The sequence below is a fragment of the Polyodon spathula genome, chromosome 20 (assembly GCF_017654505.1).
Source record: "Polyodon spathula isolate WHYD16114869_AA chromosome 20, ASM1765450v1, whole genome shotgun sequence".
NCBI lineage: Eukaryota > Metazoa > Chordata > Actinopteri > Acipenseriformes > Polyodontidae > Polyodon > Polyodon spathula.
The window spans coordinates 21,734,204-21,749,322 of record NC_054553.1 but is presented as its reverse complement, the minus strand read 5'-3'; the positions used below and the strand labels follow the sequence as shown (position 1 = coordinate 21,749,322).

The 15,119-nt window shown below is 39.5% G+C and overlaps 1 protein-coding gene across 4 annotated transcripts in view; it reads left to right on the top strand.

The window, feature by feature from the left end:
* Positions 1-15,071, top strand: part of unc13d (unc-13 homolog D (C. elegans)) — a 39,563-nt gene extending 24,492 nt beyond the window's left edge. For 3 of the 4 annotated variants that reach the window (XM_041219964.1, XM_041219962.1, XM_041219965.1), the window contains exons 16-34: positions 641-756; positions 1,214-1,304; positions 1,617-1,673; positions 2,069-2,169; positions 3,310-3,361; positions 3,848-3,981; positions 4,904-5,024; positions 5,247-5,399; positions 5,992-6,081; positions 6,319-6,525; positions 7,061-7,132; positions 8,204-8,283; positions 8,624-8,729; positions 9,742-9,813; positions 10,136-10,219; positions 10,696-10,816; positions 11,214-11,337; positions 11,837-12,033; positions 12,613-15,071. In XM_041219964.1, coding sequence (XP_041075898.1) covers positions 641-756; positions 1,214-1,304; positions 1,617-1,673; positions 2,069-2,169; positions 3,310-3,361; positions 3,848-3,981; positions 4,904-5,024; positions 5,247-5,399; positions 5,992-6,081; positions 6,319-6,525; positions 7,061-7,132; positions 8,204-8,283; positions 8,624-8,729; positions 9,742-9,813; positions 10,136-10,219; positions 10,696-10,816; positions 11,214-11,337; positions 11,837-12,033; positions 12,613-12,716 — 2,082 coding nt within the window. In that variant the 3' untranslated portion in view covers positions 12,717-15,071. The remainder of the gene's footprint in view (positions 1-640; positions 757-1,213; positions 1,305-1,616; positions 1,674-2,068; positions 2,170-3,309; positions 3,362-3,847; positions 3,982-4,903; positions 5,025-5,246; positions 5,400-5,991; positions 6,082-6,318; positions 6,526-7,060; positions 7,133-8,203; positions 8,284-8,623; positions 8,730-9,741; positions 9,814-10,135; positions 10,220-10,695; positions 10,817-11,213; positions 11,338-11,836; positions 12,034-12,612) is intronic. The other variant, XM_041219963.1, reaches the window with a different exon arrangement.
* The last annotated feature ends 48 nt before the right edge of the window (positions 15,072-15,119 follow it).

The following is a 15,119-nucleotide window of genomic DNA, read 5'->3' as shown; positions in this document are numbered from 1 at the left end:
TATCGGCAGGCTGTGAGTCTATGGAGGAGGAGCTCCTGTATCAGCAGGTACTGTGAGTCTATGGAGGAGCTGCCCTATCAGCAGGTACTGTGAGTCCACAGAGGAGCTTCTGTAACAGCAGGTACTGTGAGTCTGTGGAGGAGCTCCTGTATCAGCAGGCTGTGAGTGTATGGAGGAGCTCCCCTATCAGGGGATTACTCAGTGTAATACCCAATTTGATCATAATCTGAACTTTTAGAGTGGTTGAAATTATTGCAGCTATCACTGCTCCTTCATCAGTGTAGGGCAGTTTTTGGTTCATTACTGTAAAAAAAAATTAAATACATGTTAACCATGATGTGTGTGTCTTTCATATATAACATTATGATAAATCATTTTAAGAATAAATTACTGCAATGATATAGTTGCTTCTTGGTCTTAATGTGTATCATGTGTGATGATGCTATTTTGTTTCATGTTAATGTCTATTTTGTTTATTTTAGTTTTCCAGCTTGTGCGTTGTGTTGAGACAAGTGGTTGTCTGTTAAATTGTTTGAAATTCTAAATATGTGCTTTTCAATATGTTGAAACAGCAGCTGACACTAACTGCTAGAGTGCTGCACTGCTGTGTGTAATCTGCTGCTCTCTGGCTCCCTGACAGAAACACGAGCTGGCGGATTCACTTCAGGCTTTCTTGCTCTACGGACTCTCGCTGGTTCGCAGGTTCCGTGACGTCTTCCCTCCCAAGTCAGCCCACCGCCTACAGTCCCTGCTGAGGTGGGGGCATGACTGAAGTCTTTAAAATATTAAAAAGAGTTGACGTAGTTAATCTGGACCAATACTTTAAGCCCAACACAGAAACCAGGACCAGAGGACATAGCTGGGAATTAAGTGCAGATAGACTTAGGACTGAGGGTAGGAGACACTTCTTCACACAGAGAGTGGTGAGGGTATGGAGTGGGTTACATGGTCATGTTGTTGAGGCATTTGGATCCTTGACCAGGTTTTGAAATGAATCAGCTACTAGGAACCAGACCAGCCTAGCTATGCCGAATAGCTTCCTTTTCCAAAAAACAGGACAAAACCACTACCGTGGGTTAGAAAGAATTCTGAGGAAGGTTAAAATGAGCGTACTCCTGGTAATTCAGTGGTAGCTGTTCTGTTAGATTATATAATACTGCATTGTAATGATTTGAAACAGCAAGCTGATTATTGGTTCCTGGTCTCTTTGCAGAGTGCTGGTCCAGATGTGTAAAATGAAGGCTTTTCCAGCGCTCAACCTCAAACACATTGAGTTTCAACACAAAGCCACTGAAGCTCTTCAGGTACTGTATTAAGCAGCAATGTATGTTTTTTTTTTGCTTAGACTTGTCGATGTCTGTCCTTTGTGCCATAACACTGGTTGTTCCTCTCTTTATGATCAAATATAAACAGTTTTCACCATTTCATGTTTGTGGTCAAGCAAAAGCTACACTTCAGTATCTATCTAGATGCAGTATAATATAGTCTATGATATTATGAAAAGTCGACGACTACATGTGGAAAGGCAAGTCAGGAACAGATTGTTTAAAGCAGTGCCCTCCAGCTGGTACTCTTTGGAGAAATCTTAAGGAAACTTATTTTTTTTTCCTATTCAGGAAGGCACTAAGGAATGGTTCAAAATGAAGAAAGAACTACACCAGCCAATGGTGAAGGTAGGCATGTGGTCGTGATAGGCATTTAAATACTATACATTTGTATACTGTGCTCGAGTCATCTGGTAAGATTTTCCATTCAGAATAGTACTGACATTCACTTATAAAATACTGTCCCATATCATTGTACTTTGTAAAACAAAAGTAAACAAATTGTTGCAGCATACTATTGAAAGGGTTAAATAAACAAATGTTCACATGATATGTCCAGCCTTAAGCAACATTTGGTTTCTTAAGTTATTAATTAAATATGTAAGTATGTAAGTACTTCAGATACTGGTATCCTATATGCCTCGTATGAATAATACTTAATGTGTTGTAAAAAGTCTCCAGTTAAGTTGATGTGCTCCAGATATTATTTATTTATTCCTACTAATAAAATTCCACTTCCCCAGCAGAGTATGGAGCAGTCTGTGCGAGCCCTGGCCAGCCTGGTCCAGGAAGTGAAGGATGACCTTAAAGTCAACAAGGAGGTGTGGACCAAAGTGTTCTCCAGGTGAGACTTCAACACAGACCGCAGCTTTCCAATAACCAGGGTCTAATGAACCACACCGTACAGATCCTTACACTGCCAGCTGAACTATCATTGACTGCCTTTCACAGTTATACTATTGTATTTATTAATAAGGAGGCTCATTAATTACAACTGGTGGTAAAAAAAACAAAAAAACAAAATGGGATTAATTATCAGATAATGGCTTTGCTGTGGCATGTTACAATGTAACAGTTGAAGTCCTGAGTCAATAAACCAAATAAGGGAGTTCCTTTACTAATGAGGAACACGCAACAGCACTGTCAGGACCACTATTATATTACGACTTCGTAAAGTTATTTATTGACCTTGGTTTATCTCAAATAATCACTGCATCCCTGTGAAGTGTTGGTTTTAGAAGAGGTGTCAGTATTTAGCATTTGCTTTTCCCTTATTGAGTAATAACAGAACTAGTGACCTCCATAGAAAACAATGGAGGGCAGTGTCCCATAGTTTAAAATATGAATTAAAGCATGACAGGGTTTGCATCCACAGTTCGTGAAAGTAGGAAGCTTCAAATAACATTTAATTTCTTTTTTAGATTTCTCTCACTATTTATTGGCGTTTGCAATCACGCGGAGTGGGTTATGGTTCTGTTGCTAGTACTCCACACCAGTACTACAGATCTCTCCTTTCCTTTCCTTCTCCTACACACTGATATCTCTTTCATGCCTTCCTACTTTACTGGATTCCACTTTTACAATTTCCACATTTCACTCTCTGACATTTCCACCTCATAATCTAACTTTACTAATCTATTCCCACCTGTACAAGATTATCAACATCCAATACATACAATAAGCATACATTGATTGTTATAAAAGGACCGTAATGAGATTTTAACAATGTAATATTAGATGGTGGACACTACATCAACCCATGGCATATAATAATGTAAACTAAAACTAATTTCAACATTGAAGACCTTGAAAATGTTGTTTTCCAACTTTGAGCAACCCACCGTCATGCCCAAGGGAGGACTGAGGTACAAATGGTGTCTTCAAGTATAGCCCATGGATTAGTGCTGTGCTCTTGAATGCTGTTGCCTGTATGCATGCCTGCCCCAAACTATTGTGTCCTGACTGTGTGTGCACCTGTCTCCAGCACTGTTCAAGTGGATGTGCTCACGGTCGTCTACCTGGAGTTTGATGCCTTGGTAAGTGCACCTGTCTTTAGCTGAAACAAGAAAAACATGACTCTCCTTTGCTGTTTTTGCTGTTGTCCATATTCGTAATTGTTTCGCTATTTTCTTATTCACACATCATAGGTAAATAAACTAGGGGATTGCTTTTTTTGGGAATATTTGCCAGGGCACATTCTGTATGCAGTTTGTGCTTCCTCTTAGAGCAGTGTTGGTGCTGTGACTGAAATGATTAGAGCATGAGTGGTTGTGTGTTATGATGCTCCAGTATTTAATTATTTCTGCCTTTACAGTATCTAGCTTCGAGATTATTTGAGTTTGTCAAGAGAATCTCAAGTGCTTGGTACTGAATAGCTTCATTCCAATCAAATCATGTGACAATGTGACTTTTCATCTCTGCCAGCCCCAATCATTTTGAATCAATTATAGGTTTGCGTTTGGGCGTCACCGAAGCAATGACTGTTAATGTTCATTCAGCCTCTATTATCTGTCTTTGTCTAGCTGGCAGTGGAAGTGCAGGAGACTCTGCACATCAGTACAGAGACACAGCTCTCTCAGGAGGTAGCTGACATTCTCTACCCACTCTATCTCAGTCTACTGGATGTGCACAAAGCAAAGTCCTACATGCAGAACAAGTGAGTCACACAAGGATTTCTCCTTTATTTACCTCAATTACACTGCTTGCCACTTTAAATAGGATACGGCATCACTCAAGGGGGGGGGGGCATGACAAAGACTAGGCATCTCCCATGACTACCACGATCCCTGGGTCTCAATCCAATTGATATGTTTGAGATGAACTTGACTGATGCATTAGTCATCACAATCCCTGAGCTACCTGCTGATACTTTATACTGTCTGCATTTCTTAATGTCTCACTGGTTACATTTCATTTGTGTATGTTCTGTATATAGAGGGCAGTCTGGTTATTGAAAGAGAAATTGCAGTCTTTGTGAAGGAAAGCATACACACAAAAGGTAAAGGTGAAAATGCCAGTGCTGGGGCTCTCCAGTGGCTCATATGATCCTGGTTTTCAGTTTTAGGTGGGGAGCCATATAAAGCATCCCTGCATGTTGGGAGGATTATTATTATTATGATTATTATGATTATTATCAGAGAAATTTGGTCTGGCTGGGCCCTCGTCTCCAGGGTTCAGTATCTTGGAAACATGTACTGCATTTAAATTAATATCTTCAAATGTAAAGTCCCTACTTAATCTTTAATCTTTTAATTTCTCCCCAATGCTTTTTACCTCCTTACCATCAAACTTCGGAATCGGTAGCTCTCAAGGCTGAAATATTATTGAGTATAGCCACTCAGGTTTGGCCCATGTGAGATGAACTTGATAACAAATTATGATGACCTGTAATGATGGAGCTAGTTCATCATAACCCATTTACAACTTCCCCCCCCCCTCTACTCCTGCCCTGATAATATGCATGCTCAAGAAACACACAATCCAGGGTTTCTCGTAGACATACCCACCCTTACCCATGGTCACACACACACACGCAGACGAAAGCAGGCAATGACATATTCTTGGTGAATGTTTTTCAGGGACAAAGTGCTGGCTCTGACTGTGTTCCATGTCAGGTTTAGAGATGTGCTTCCCTGCTGGCTGCAGAAAGCCTACAGCACTGCACTGGAGAGGGTTCAGAGAGCCGTGCAGGTGGATCAGGTACAGTCAGTTGTCTGTCTGTGTGCTTCCCTGCCTTACTGTCACTTCATTTATACATTTCTATTATTCTGATCAACTCCAACCCAGTGTCTTCCACAGTGCAGCTCACCACGTTAACCTCTAATCTACTCAAACAGACTTTCTTGTGCACTGCAGCCCAGCACTTTCCCTAACCACTCATCTACTCAAACTCACAAGCCTAACTTTTCTTCCTCTTCTCAGCTGAATCCCTTAATTGAGAACAGCCCTTTGATCAAGCACAGCTCCTCTGCCGTCGATCTGGCCACATGTTTTATTCAGATCCGCGAGATGTGGATTCAGCTGAACTGGCCTGACCCAGAGGATGCCTTCATGGTGATGGTTAAGTTGACCGAGGTACAGGGTGGTTTGCCGTGTCCCATGCTGGGAGAACTTTCACAGTTTGTTGGTCTAGACTGATGGAGTTTGTGCTCTGGAATCAATGGTGATGCTAACTGACATCTTCTCCAAACTTATCATTGACTATAGAAATTTCATAAGAACATAAGAAAATGTATAAATGTATGAATGAGAGGAGGCCATTCAGCCCATCTGTGCACGTTCCTAGCAGCTGATTGATCTTAAAACTTTGTCAAGTTCAGTTTTAAAGGATGCCAGTGATTCATCATGACTAGATAAATCCATTCTATACCCTCACCACTCTCTGTTTGAAGAAGTTTCTCCCTGTCCTAAGATTGCATTTGGGTATTATTTTTGGAAAAACAAATATTTACACAATGATGTGCATACAATAGTTAGAATAAGACTAAACAATATGACCAGATCAATCTTTAAATTTGCACCATTTATTTGTGAAAAGAAAATCAGTAACAAACTCCTTAACCACAAGTCTGAGTTGCTTGTTATTAGTTTATAGTATGAAGTTGTATTTTTCTTCCACTGTTGGGAAAGACCTTGATAACTTTAGCCTATGTGTCTCTGGATGCAGGATATGTGCAAAATCACACTGCTGTATTGTAAAATGATCAACCAACGGGCTGAGGAACTCAAATCAGACCATGGAGATGCAGCCAGTAAGGTAGGAGACTAAAGAAGTTCTAACTTTTGTTCCGGTAAACACAATGATTTACATTCAATAAAGCATGCATTTGTATATAGAAATTCAAACATGCAAAGCACACTGTGAAATGTTTATACACATGAGAATCAAAATTTGATCAGGACAGTTTTCTAGCAGTTTTATCCAGCAATTGAAAGCTTTTCATGCTGTACCTGGCTTGGTTTGAGTGTAAACAGTTGCATGCCCCTCCCCTAGTTGTGTGTGGTGGTCAACAACATAGAACACCTACGCTCAGTGCTGCAGAAGGTCCCTGACCAACTGGACTGGGCAGGGCTGAGGCGGAGGACAGGTCATGTGATTGAGGAGGAGCAGTTCCGGAACACCCTGTACGCCCAGCTGCAGCACACACAGGGAGTCCTGAACAGGCAGATCTGTGATGCCGTGCTCACCCTCGGGCACAAGGTATGAGCTTTCCTTTACTTCTTATTAATGCTACCACATGTGGTGGTCAATTGGACATTCTTGTCCCGAACAGTAACAACACTACAGCTATGTTTAAGAAAATTGTATATGGTGTATATTCCTCTGTAGATTTTGCGCTCATGCACTGTATGCAGGGATACACACAGTGCTGGAGACATCAACAGCAAAGAGTTTGTGCTCATGTGCATTTGGTTCCTCTTTGAGATTTATACTAACTCTTTTGTGACAGTAATTTTCAAAGCCTCTGTTGCTGAACTGTCCATGCCTCGTATCTCAGATAACTGTGCTGGTGAACTTAACTCCTCTGACTTAATATGGCTGCCATACTGAGGTGATGTTACAGTACTTTTCTGCTGTATAGTGATTATTATGGTTGTCATAAACTATTTCACCTTAAATGTTACTGTAATTCACAAGAAAAATGCACTTCACGAACTTCAATAAGAAATAGATTCAATGCCCCCAGTGAGGTAATTCTGTGCATCGTAATGCTCTGTGTCTTTCTCTTACTCAGCTCCGTGCAGATATTGAGAACCAAATCCTGATTCTGGCTGACAGCCACGGTCCCCTTCCCAAACCGGAAGATGTAAGAAACACCACTAACTTTTTTTTAAACAATCTCCTTTGTAGCTGAGGCTGTCCAGGTAGATCCAAGGATAAAAACATAAAAAAAAAGTTTAGTTTGACTAAAACAGTTTAAGAGAAAGGCACCATATCACTCTTCCTCATTCAAAACACCTTACATAGTGAACATGATAACTGTCTTGACATTTCACAAGTATTATTATTTTGTTACTATATCGGGAACTTGACAAAAACCTAATATTAAGAATTGATAAAATAAACTTTGAGTAAGGTTCTCTTTCTTCAGCCCTAAATCTAGCCAAATTAGAAAAAAAATCCTAATCTTAACCTAATTTTTGTTTGAAAAGGAGTTAAAATTAAAAAGCAAATTTAAATTCATACCTTGCAAAGAAAATGAAAATGTCGTTCAATAAAGAGTAAAATAACGTATTATTGTGTTACTTTATAGTGAAACTTTTGTAGTTGTGAGGCTTAATGGTCATCTACAAAGGACAGAAGTTCAGAGAAATATATTACTTTGTCTTGCTGATAGTATTGGATAAATGGAGACAGTGTTAGGATGGATAATTCTGTGGCAGTTGTGTCTTCTGCAGTTCTTTCTGTATTCCTTGCAAAGTAAAATAATTGATCAAAAATGAATTGAGCAATCTTTCATACCCTACAGTTAAATATTGGGAGACGTGTGCAGACAGTGAAATACACAGCATGCCACTAGAGTGTCAAACTCTAGTCTTCGAGGGCCGTAGGGTTTTCTGGGTTTCATTCCAACTTTAGCTCTCAATTAACTTAATTGGTCTTATTATTTGTTCAGTTGGCCATTCAGTATTTAATATTTTGTCAAGGTCTTTTACAGTTGATTTAAAAAATGCACTTGATTCAAGGTACACTTCCTATAAAGCATTTTGAGGCCTGGAAAATGTGCTCAATTAATCAAAAAAAATACATTAAACCAATGAAGCATTTAGTTTGGTGCACCATGTATTGTTTGACATAACAGGCAGCAGTGGTAATTTTATAAAGCAGAGGGTGGGGTGTTTTGTAGTAACCTGTTTTTGTATCTTGATTATTGCAGGCTGTTGTCTCTCTGATGCGGTTTCTGGAGCAAGAACTGCAATACATGAATGAGAATCTGGTGCAGGAAAACTTTAACAGGTATTCCACTAGAATAGCGCCATGTCTTCTAGTGTGGTGTTCTTGAAGGAATTTGGTCATCACTGGGTGTAAGCTTGTCACAGCTTACAAATGTTTCTCATAATAAAAGCAAGTTTAAAGCACACTAGAGTGTGTAGGTAAGCATTATAATGTCAAACCAGAGTAAACTTCACCAGAACTTCTGTGCCATGTGTATTATTAGGATAAACACCAGGTTTTCATTTTGTACAGCAGAGGGTTAATTTGTTTAACATAAATAAAAATATATTTTAAAAGTACAATCAGATTAGGGGTTGGCTGTGTATTTGGACCCACACTGCCATGCTTTCCCCTTTTTCAGCCTCCTGGCTCCCCTGTGGACCCATGCCATTAAGATTCTGAACAGAGTTTCCCAGCAGCAGGTCTGCTCCCTAGTGTTTTACCAGAGGCTCCAGTATGCACTGCAGGTGAGCATCTTCTTATAGTAATTGCACTAATTGCAAAAGAAGCCAGGGACAGGGAGAGGACAATTTCATTCTCCAGCTGAAATAACCCAGGAAGGAAGTAAAAAAGCATGGCTTCTAAACACATTTTCTTAACCTAGTAAAGTACCAGATGTCATGTTTTGAAATTAAAATACTATAATGTTTGCTATCACATGTGTTTCTTTCAATACTGTACGTTTGAGACCTTTAAAATGTCTGTCATTTGTACCTGTAATGGTTCCTTTTTCAGACAGGTGATTAAATGTGGTAACACATTATATTTTATATAATGCAGTTTATCCTTTATTTTTTTTAATGTAACTAAAAGTAACAATGTCTAACGCATAATGTGAAAATCAGAAAGCACTTCAAAAGTTCAAGTCAAACCTTACATATCACATTCATTTCATTTCATCTTGCTAGAAAATGCCGTCAGAGGAGGAATGGGTGGGGTTGATAACTGGATCTACAAGTAATATTTCAAGCTGCAGTCTGACCAAACCAAAAACAATATCTGGATAAAATGTAAACTGTGCATGAGAAGTAACTGTAACTAGTTACAGTTACTTCTTGTTCATGTTCCAGGTCACGAGTACTCAATGCTAGTCACAGGAACTGCCCCCAGACTGGAGTTGGACTGCATGTATTCGCCTATCACTGAGTTGACTTGCATGTTATGCATTATCTGTAGTCCTTGTTACATGAAATGAAAAGTAACTACGTTATTTTTCACATAAAATGTAATCCAGTATCACATTTGGTTAAAAGGAACCATTACAAGTACAAGTTACTGAAAAATGTAAATCATTACATGCAATTTGTTACTTCATTAATTTAATCTCCGAGGTAGCAAGAGATGAGCTTGATCACGGTTTTAATTTAGACGTTTGAAATGTTTAGCCAGGGCTTGTAAGTTTGAGGTGCGAGTGGTGGTAACTGGTGAATACTGTGAGTGTGCAGGATAACACAGGGATTTTTATGTGTCTTGTTTCAGTGTCTGGAGCAGTGTTTCCATGGAGAGGGTAATGGTCTGTCTCTGGAAACACTGCATGCTGGGGAGTACAAGGTGAGCCATTCATTTATTTGATTTATTTCAATCATCCAGCTTTCAAGGGGGTAGCACTTCACTCAGTTATAGTACAGCAAACCCCATTCGCACAATATCCTATTACTTAACCACTTTTCAGTACTGGACTCCAACTATCTATTGTGCACCATCTCTGGCTTCACAAGAAAACCCACACTTACAGACTTTCTTAGTCATTTCCCCCACCATTTTTACTTCACAAATAAGAGCTTTGCATGACATTGTTCTTCTGACATTTTAAAAATGGATTTTTTTTTTTTTAATAATAAAAATATTTAAAATGTAATTTGCTGTATTTTAGACACTGAACGCTAACCTGGAGCTGACCACGCTGAGCAGCCGGGAGCTCATTCAGAAGTACCTGGATCGGAAAGTTGCAGAGCAGGTGAGGAGCACAGCAGGGGAGGGTTAACATGGGCTTCAGGGATGTGTCACCATAGTACAGGTAGTGCTTACATGTTGATTTTCAAGCTAAGTAAATTAAAATGTACTTGGTATTGTTTTGCAGTCCAAAAGAAGAGGCTTTTGCCATGCAACCTCAACCTGCAGAATAACTTATTGTACTATAGCACAACCTGTGGCTAACTGCTAAACACACATAAATGCCATTTTAGAGGAGGTAAAGAGATTGTTTCAGGAAAAGAAAGATTTTATTTAGTAGCTGCACTGGTCATGAGTTCTGAGGACCAAAGAGTGAAGTGCTGTTGCAGGAACCTCTACTTTACAGTCCCAGCAAGACGTGGGAAGACATTCCCATTTCTATATTTCACAAGGGCACTTGAGTCCTACACTTGGGCAAACACTGTCTAATGAAATGAATATTGAAATGTACAAGTGGACACTCCTGATTACCGTTTGCAGAAAAGATACAGTAGTGAGAAGTATGGTGCAGTGACGTTGATTGGATCCTACAAGAGTGAAGAGCAGAAGCTTCACATCGAGGTGCTGAACGCTGCCAATCTCATCCCCCTGGACTACAGTGGTAAGCACTGTGTACTCGTCATGCTGTTTAATAGAGGCTCATAGATTTGTGGTTAGTGCTGCTGGAGTGGAAGGTATTTAATTTATCAAGGTTATACTGTGCATTTTTGCAAAAATTATCCCTAGGTGTTTTATTATTTTTTTAAATGTGAAAAACATTTTTTTTTGCTGAATATATTTGGGATATTACCGCTCTTGTGAGACGGCTTGCCCATTTCAAATCTTTAGCTTTTTTTGAAAAGGGAATTGTCTATTTGGGGATACCCAGGCATTTAGTAAGCAAACCGTCTGTGTGGGGTAAAACTCATTTTGGATACTTCTGAGCATACAGTAGATAGTCAAACCGAATAATACACTCAGTGGTTAGCAATGTCATTAACTTCGTATTCTGTTCACAGGTACCAGTGACCCTTTTGTGCAACTGTCCTTGGAGCCCAGATACATGTTCCCTGAGGTGGAGACCAGGAACACCAAGAAGAAAAAGGCTGAGTTGAACCCACTCTTTGAGGAGTCCTTTGAATTGTACGAGGCTCACTGGGAGTCGGGGTTGGGGTTGGGGAGGGGGACCTTTTCTTATGGTGACATTGATATGAACTATAGTTGTTGGAAACCTACACCTCCTACCAAAATAATTGATTGAGGATGCCTTTCCTGAATTAGGGACTAAGAGTATAGAATAGTACCTGTAATGGACAATGTTTATCATACTAACCAGCTAGCAATAAACTAAGCAGACAAGCTTTGATGGGCCAAATGACCTCCTTTCATTTGTAAATGTTCCCATGTTATGTTCTTATGATTTCTAATTCACGTTGTGTGAATTATGAATCGCCCTGTATATTCAATCATAGCTGAAGAAATGAAGGCTACCATCTGATTCAACTCTTAACGGTCCCAATCAGTTTTGACATCACTCCCTCAGCCAGAAGCACCATGCATGCATATCATTAGTTTAGATCATTATTGCTGTGGCTTGTCCGTATGTAGCTACTCAGACCCTGAACAGCTCTGTTTGTGGCAGCTTGGTGTCCCCAGAGCAATGTCATGCTGATGGAGCCTGTCTGGTACTCACCGTCTTTGACTACGATACGCTGGGCACTGATGACTTCGAGGGAGAGGCTTTCCTGTCACTGAAGACTATCCCCGGTCTGAGGGAATCCCAGGAACCTGCAAAAACCCAGCAAATCAGACTACCACTCATGCACCCCAAGCCCAATGGTGAGTAAGATACAGTGGCAATCTAAATGTATTGGCACCCGACACTTAATATAATTCCAGAAAACCTGTTAAATATAAGTGAACATTAGCTAGCCACCAGGAGAAAAAATAACCTCTTCTAAGGATCTGAGTATCCAGCTCATGCTTTTTGTACAACAATGCTGGTTTTCTTTTTCCACAATGCGCCACTCATTTCAATCAGAGCGCCAGCATCGCTGCAGAAGGAACTGGATACACTGCATTGTTTCAAAGTAAAAGTCGAAAAAAGTAATTCCCAAGTTGATTCACCTATGATGTGGGAATAATAAAATATCAAAACAATCGTGAATATGTTAAAAAATTAAAATTGCTGCGATATGGAGAACACAGGATACAGCAAAGGTAAAATATTGGGTTTCTTGTAAACACTGCAGGGCGTTCTGTAATACTTTTAACTTGGTTGGCATTAGCTATTAGGAACCGGACAAGCGTTGATGGGCTGAATTGCCTCCTCTCATTCGTAAATGTTCTCGTTCTTTTGTATTCACTTGATCAGCAGTAAGGTGTGATGGTGTAACAGCCTTTTTCTCTTCCTATCAGAGGACAATATCCTGAAGCTGCTGGAGTCCCGGCGCAATGACAGAGAAGCCCAGGCTTTCATCAAGCAGCGGCGCCAGAGAGAGAGGAAATCTCAGGAGGTGTAGAGGAGAGGCGGGCAAGCCTCACCCTGCACATCACCAAGGAGCTGTGCCCAGCAAGTTGTCAAAACACTCACTGAGTCTTGAGTGGAATCAAAGAAAGAAAATATGTGCGCTAATCAGGGCATGGTATTTACAGGTTTCACTTTGGACCAGAGTCTGGCCATGTGAAAATATCATTGATGCAGTAAACTTATCTAATCACACTGTATACAGGATTCAGTTTATTTTAGGTTTAGAAATGTCTTCATAGGAAGGAACATATATATTTTTTTATTTATTAAAAAAAAAGAATAATAATTATCCTGAAACTTCATACATTTTGTAACAAACATCAAAGTTTGTCATTAAATTTATGAAGTTTCTTTCAGTATTTCTAAATTGAGAGTTATTGAGCGTTTAATTGTTCGGGATTTACTTAGAACGATAACATGTTTGCATCAAAATACTTGTCATTGAATGTATTATTTTAGTATTAGTAATATAATAAGTAGCTGTGAAAACAACGATTCTAGATGCAATTTTTCAATATGCTTTGTGCCGCATATGTCTAGACAAGGCTGTGAAGGCATGCTCTGCTTTTAAGATGTCTGGCTCAATTTTGTTTTGTTTTAACAAGGAACTGTTTTATTTATTTATTTATTCAATTAATGTCCTGATTGAAATAAATCCAACAAGACGTTTGTTTCCCCATCAATATACACAAGTACACTTTAGAACATAATCTGACCCCTCAAAGTACCTAAATTACTTGTTAATCTCTCAGCTTCTTGCCCAGCACAGCCCCCAGATCTCAGTGGAACGTTGTCTTTTTCATTGGGCACATTTGCCAACCTGTCTAACCCAACTGCGCCACAAGGAAAATGAGTCACCATACATAGACAAGCACCTCAACCAACAGCTACAATTTATCATTTTGTCTGCTGAGAACTCCAATAAGTAAAACCAGCATCACAGAAAACATCTGCATAGAAGAAAGCTTGATGTACAAGTTAATATTATTGTACTATCCACTTGTTGTTTCATGGTGTGCAAACCCTTCTAGTCCTTACTGCAATTACTCAAATCCTGTGGTTTTTTGTCTTCTGTTAAGTCTGTGTCAAAGTGCAATTACAAGGAATTCAGGAGTTGCTCTTCAGTTGCCTGCTATAGGGTAATGAAGACTAGATCAGACAACTTGTATGCACCAGCACCATCTAGTCCTCAACAGTGTACTGCCAGTAAGACCAAAGGAATCACTTGATGGCGTTGGCTCTTCTAAAAAGACAGTGATCTAGCCTTAGTTACGCATATCTATAGCAGGCATACAGAGCTGAAGAACAGCTCCTGAAACCAATTTGACAAGCAGACTAAACACAGTGTTTGAGTATTCAGAACCACTCGTGAAGGACTGCAATTACAAAACCGTAACGGGGCAGTTGCTGATTGCTTACACGTGGTTTCACAAGGACCTGCAATGTATTACCTGTACAGTTTCGTTTCATGACTTTTTTCTAAATGGAAGTTTGTAACACAAGCTTCAATAGACCTCAACACAACACCTGTTAGCAAAAAATAGATTTATTTTCCTCTACAAAATACAAAAACATCATTTTGGAACGAGTTGAATTCATATAAATTCCCTTCAGACATATCCAATACAAATGCTTAACAAGTAGAAGTACACTCACATTTACAAAGAAAAAGAGAATCTGAATTTCATGAATGTGAAGAGGAGAATTGAATTTCCATGGGGAAAGATCAGACACAGAAATCAAAATGTGCCATCATAAAATGATTAGGATTATCTATCAAAGCACAAGATATTTATTTCACTTGCAAACTATACACAGCAGGTATGTTACAAAGTGGAAGATCATGGTTGCAATTAATGATAGTGCTCTTCTGCCGAGTTGAATTGTATTTTTTACATTGCCCTTACTGGGAGAAATCCGTAAGAGGTCAGCCAGATACCAGTGTACCACCATATTTGGAGAAAGGTCTAAGAATAAATAGCAAAGATTGATAGATCTCGCACTGCGATAATAACCACTTTCTGCTGCTGACAACATAAACCTTTGCCATTTTAGTCCAGGATATCAAGTGATGTGTTTGTTACCTGCTAATAGTTACACACGGTGCTCCGAGTGCCAGCTACAGGATACTGTTTTAGTCACCCTGTCACCCTCGTGCTGCACATCCAATAGCTACCATTACAGGGCATATGAAAAAGGAAAACACAAAGTGCTGCAATGAAATACAGGTTTGGAATGCATATGGCCCTTTCTTAAAGGAAAGGATGTGGGGGGCAGTCCTCGAGGGCCGCAGGGTCTTCTGGTTTTCATTCCAACTTAAGCTCTCAATCAACATATTTGATCTAATTATTTGTTCAATTTGACATATTTCATATTTTTCAAGGTCTTATACAGT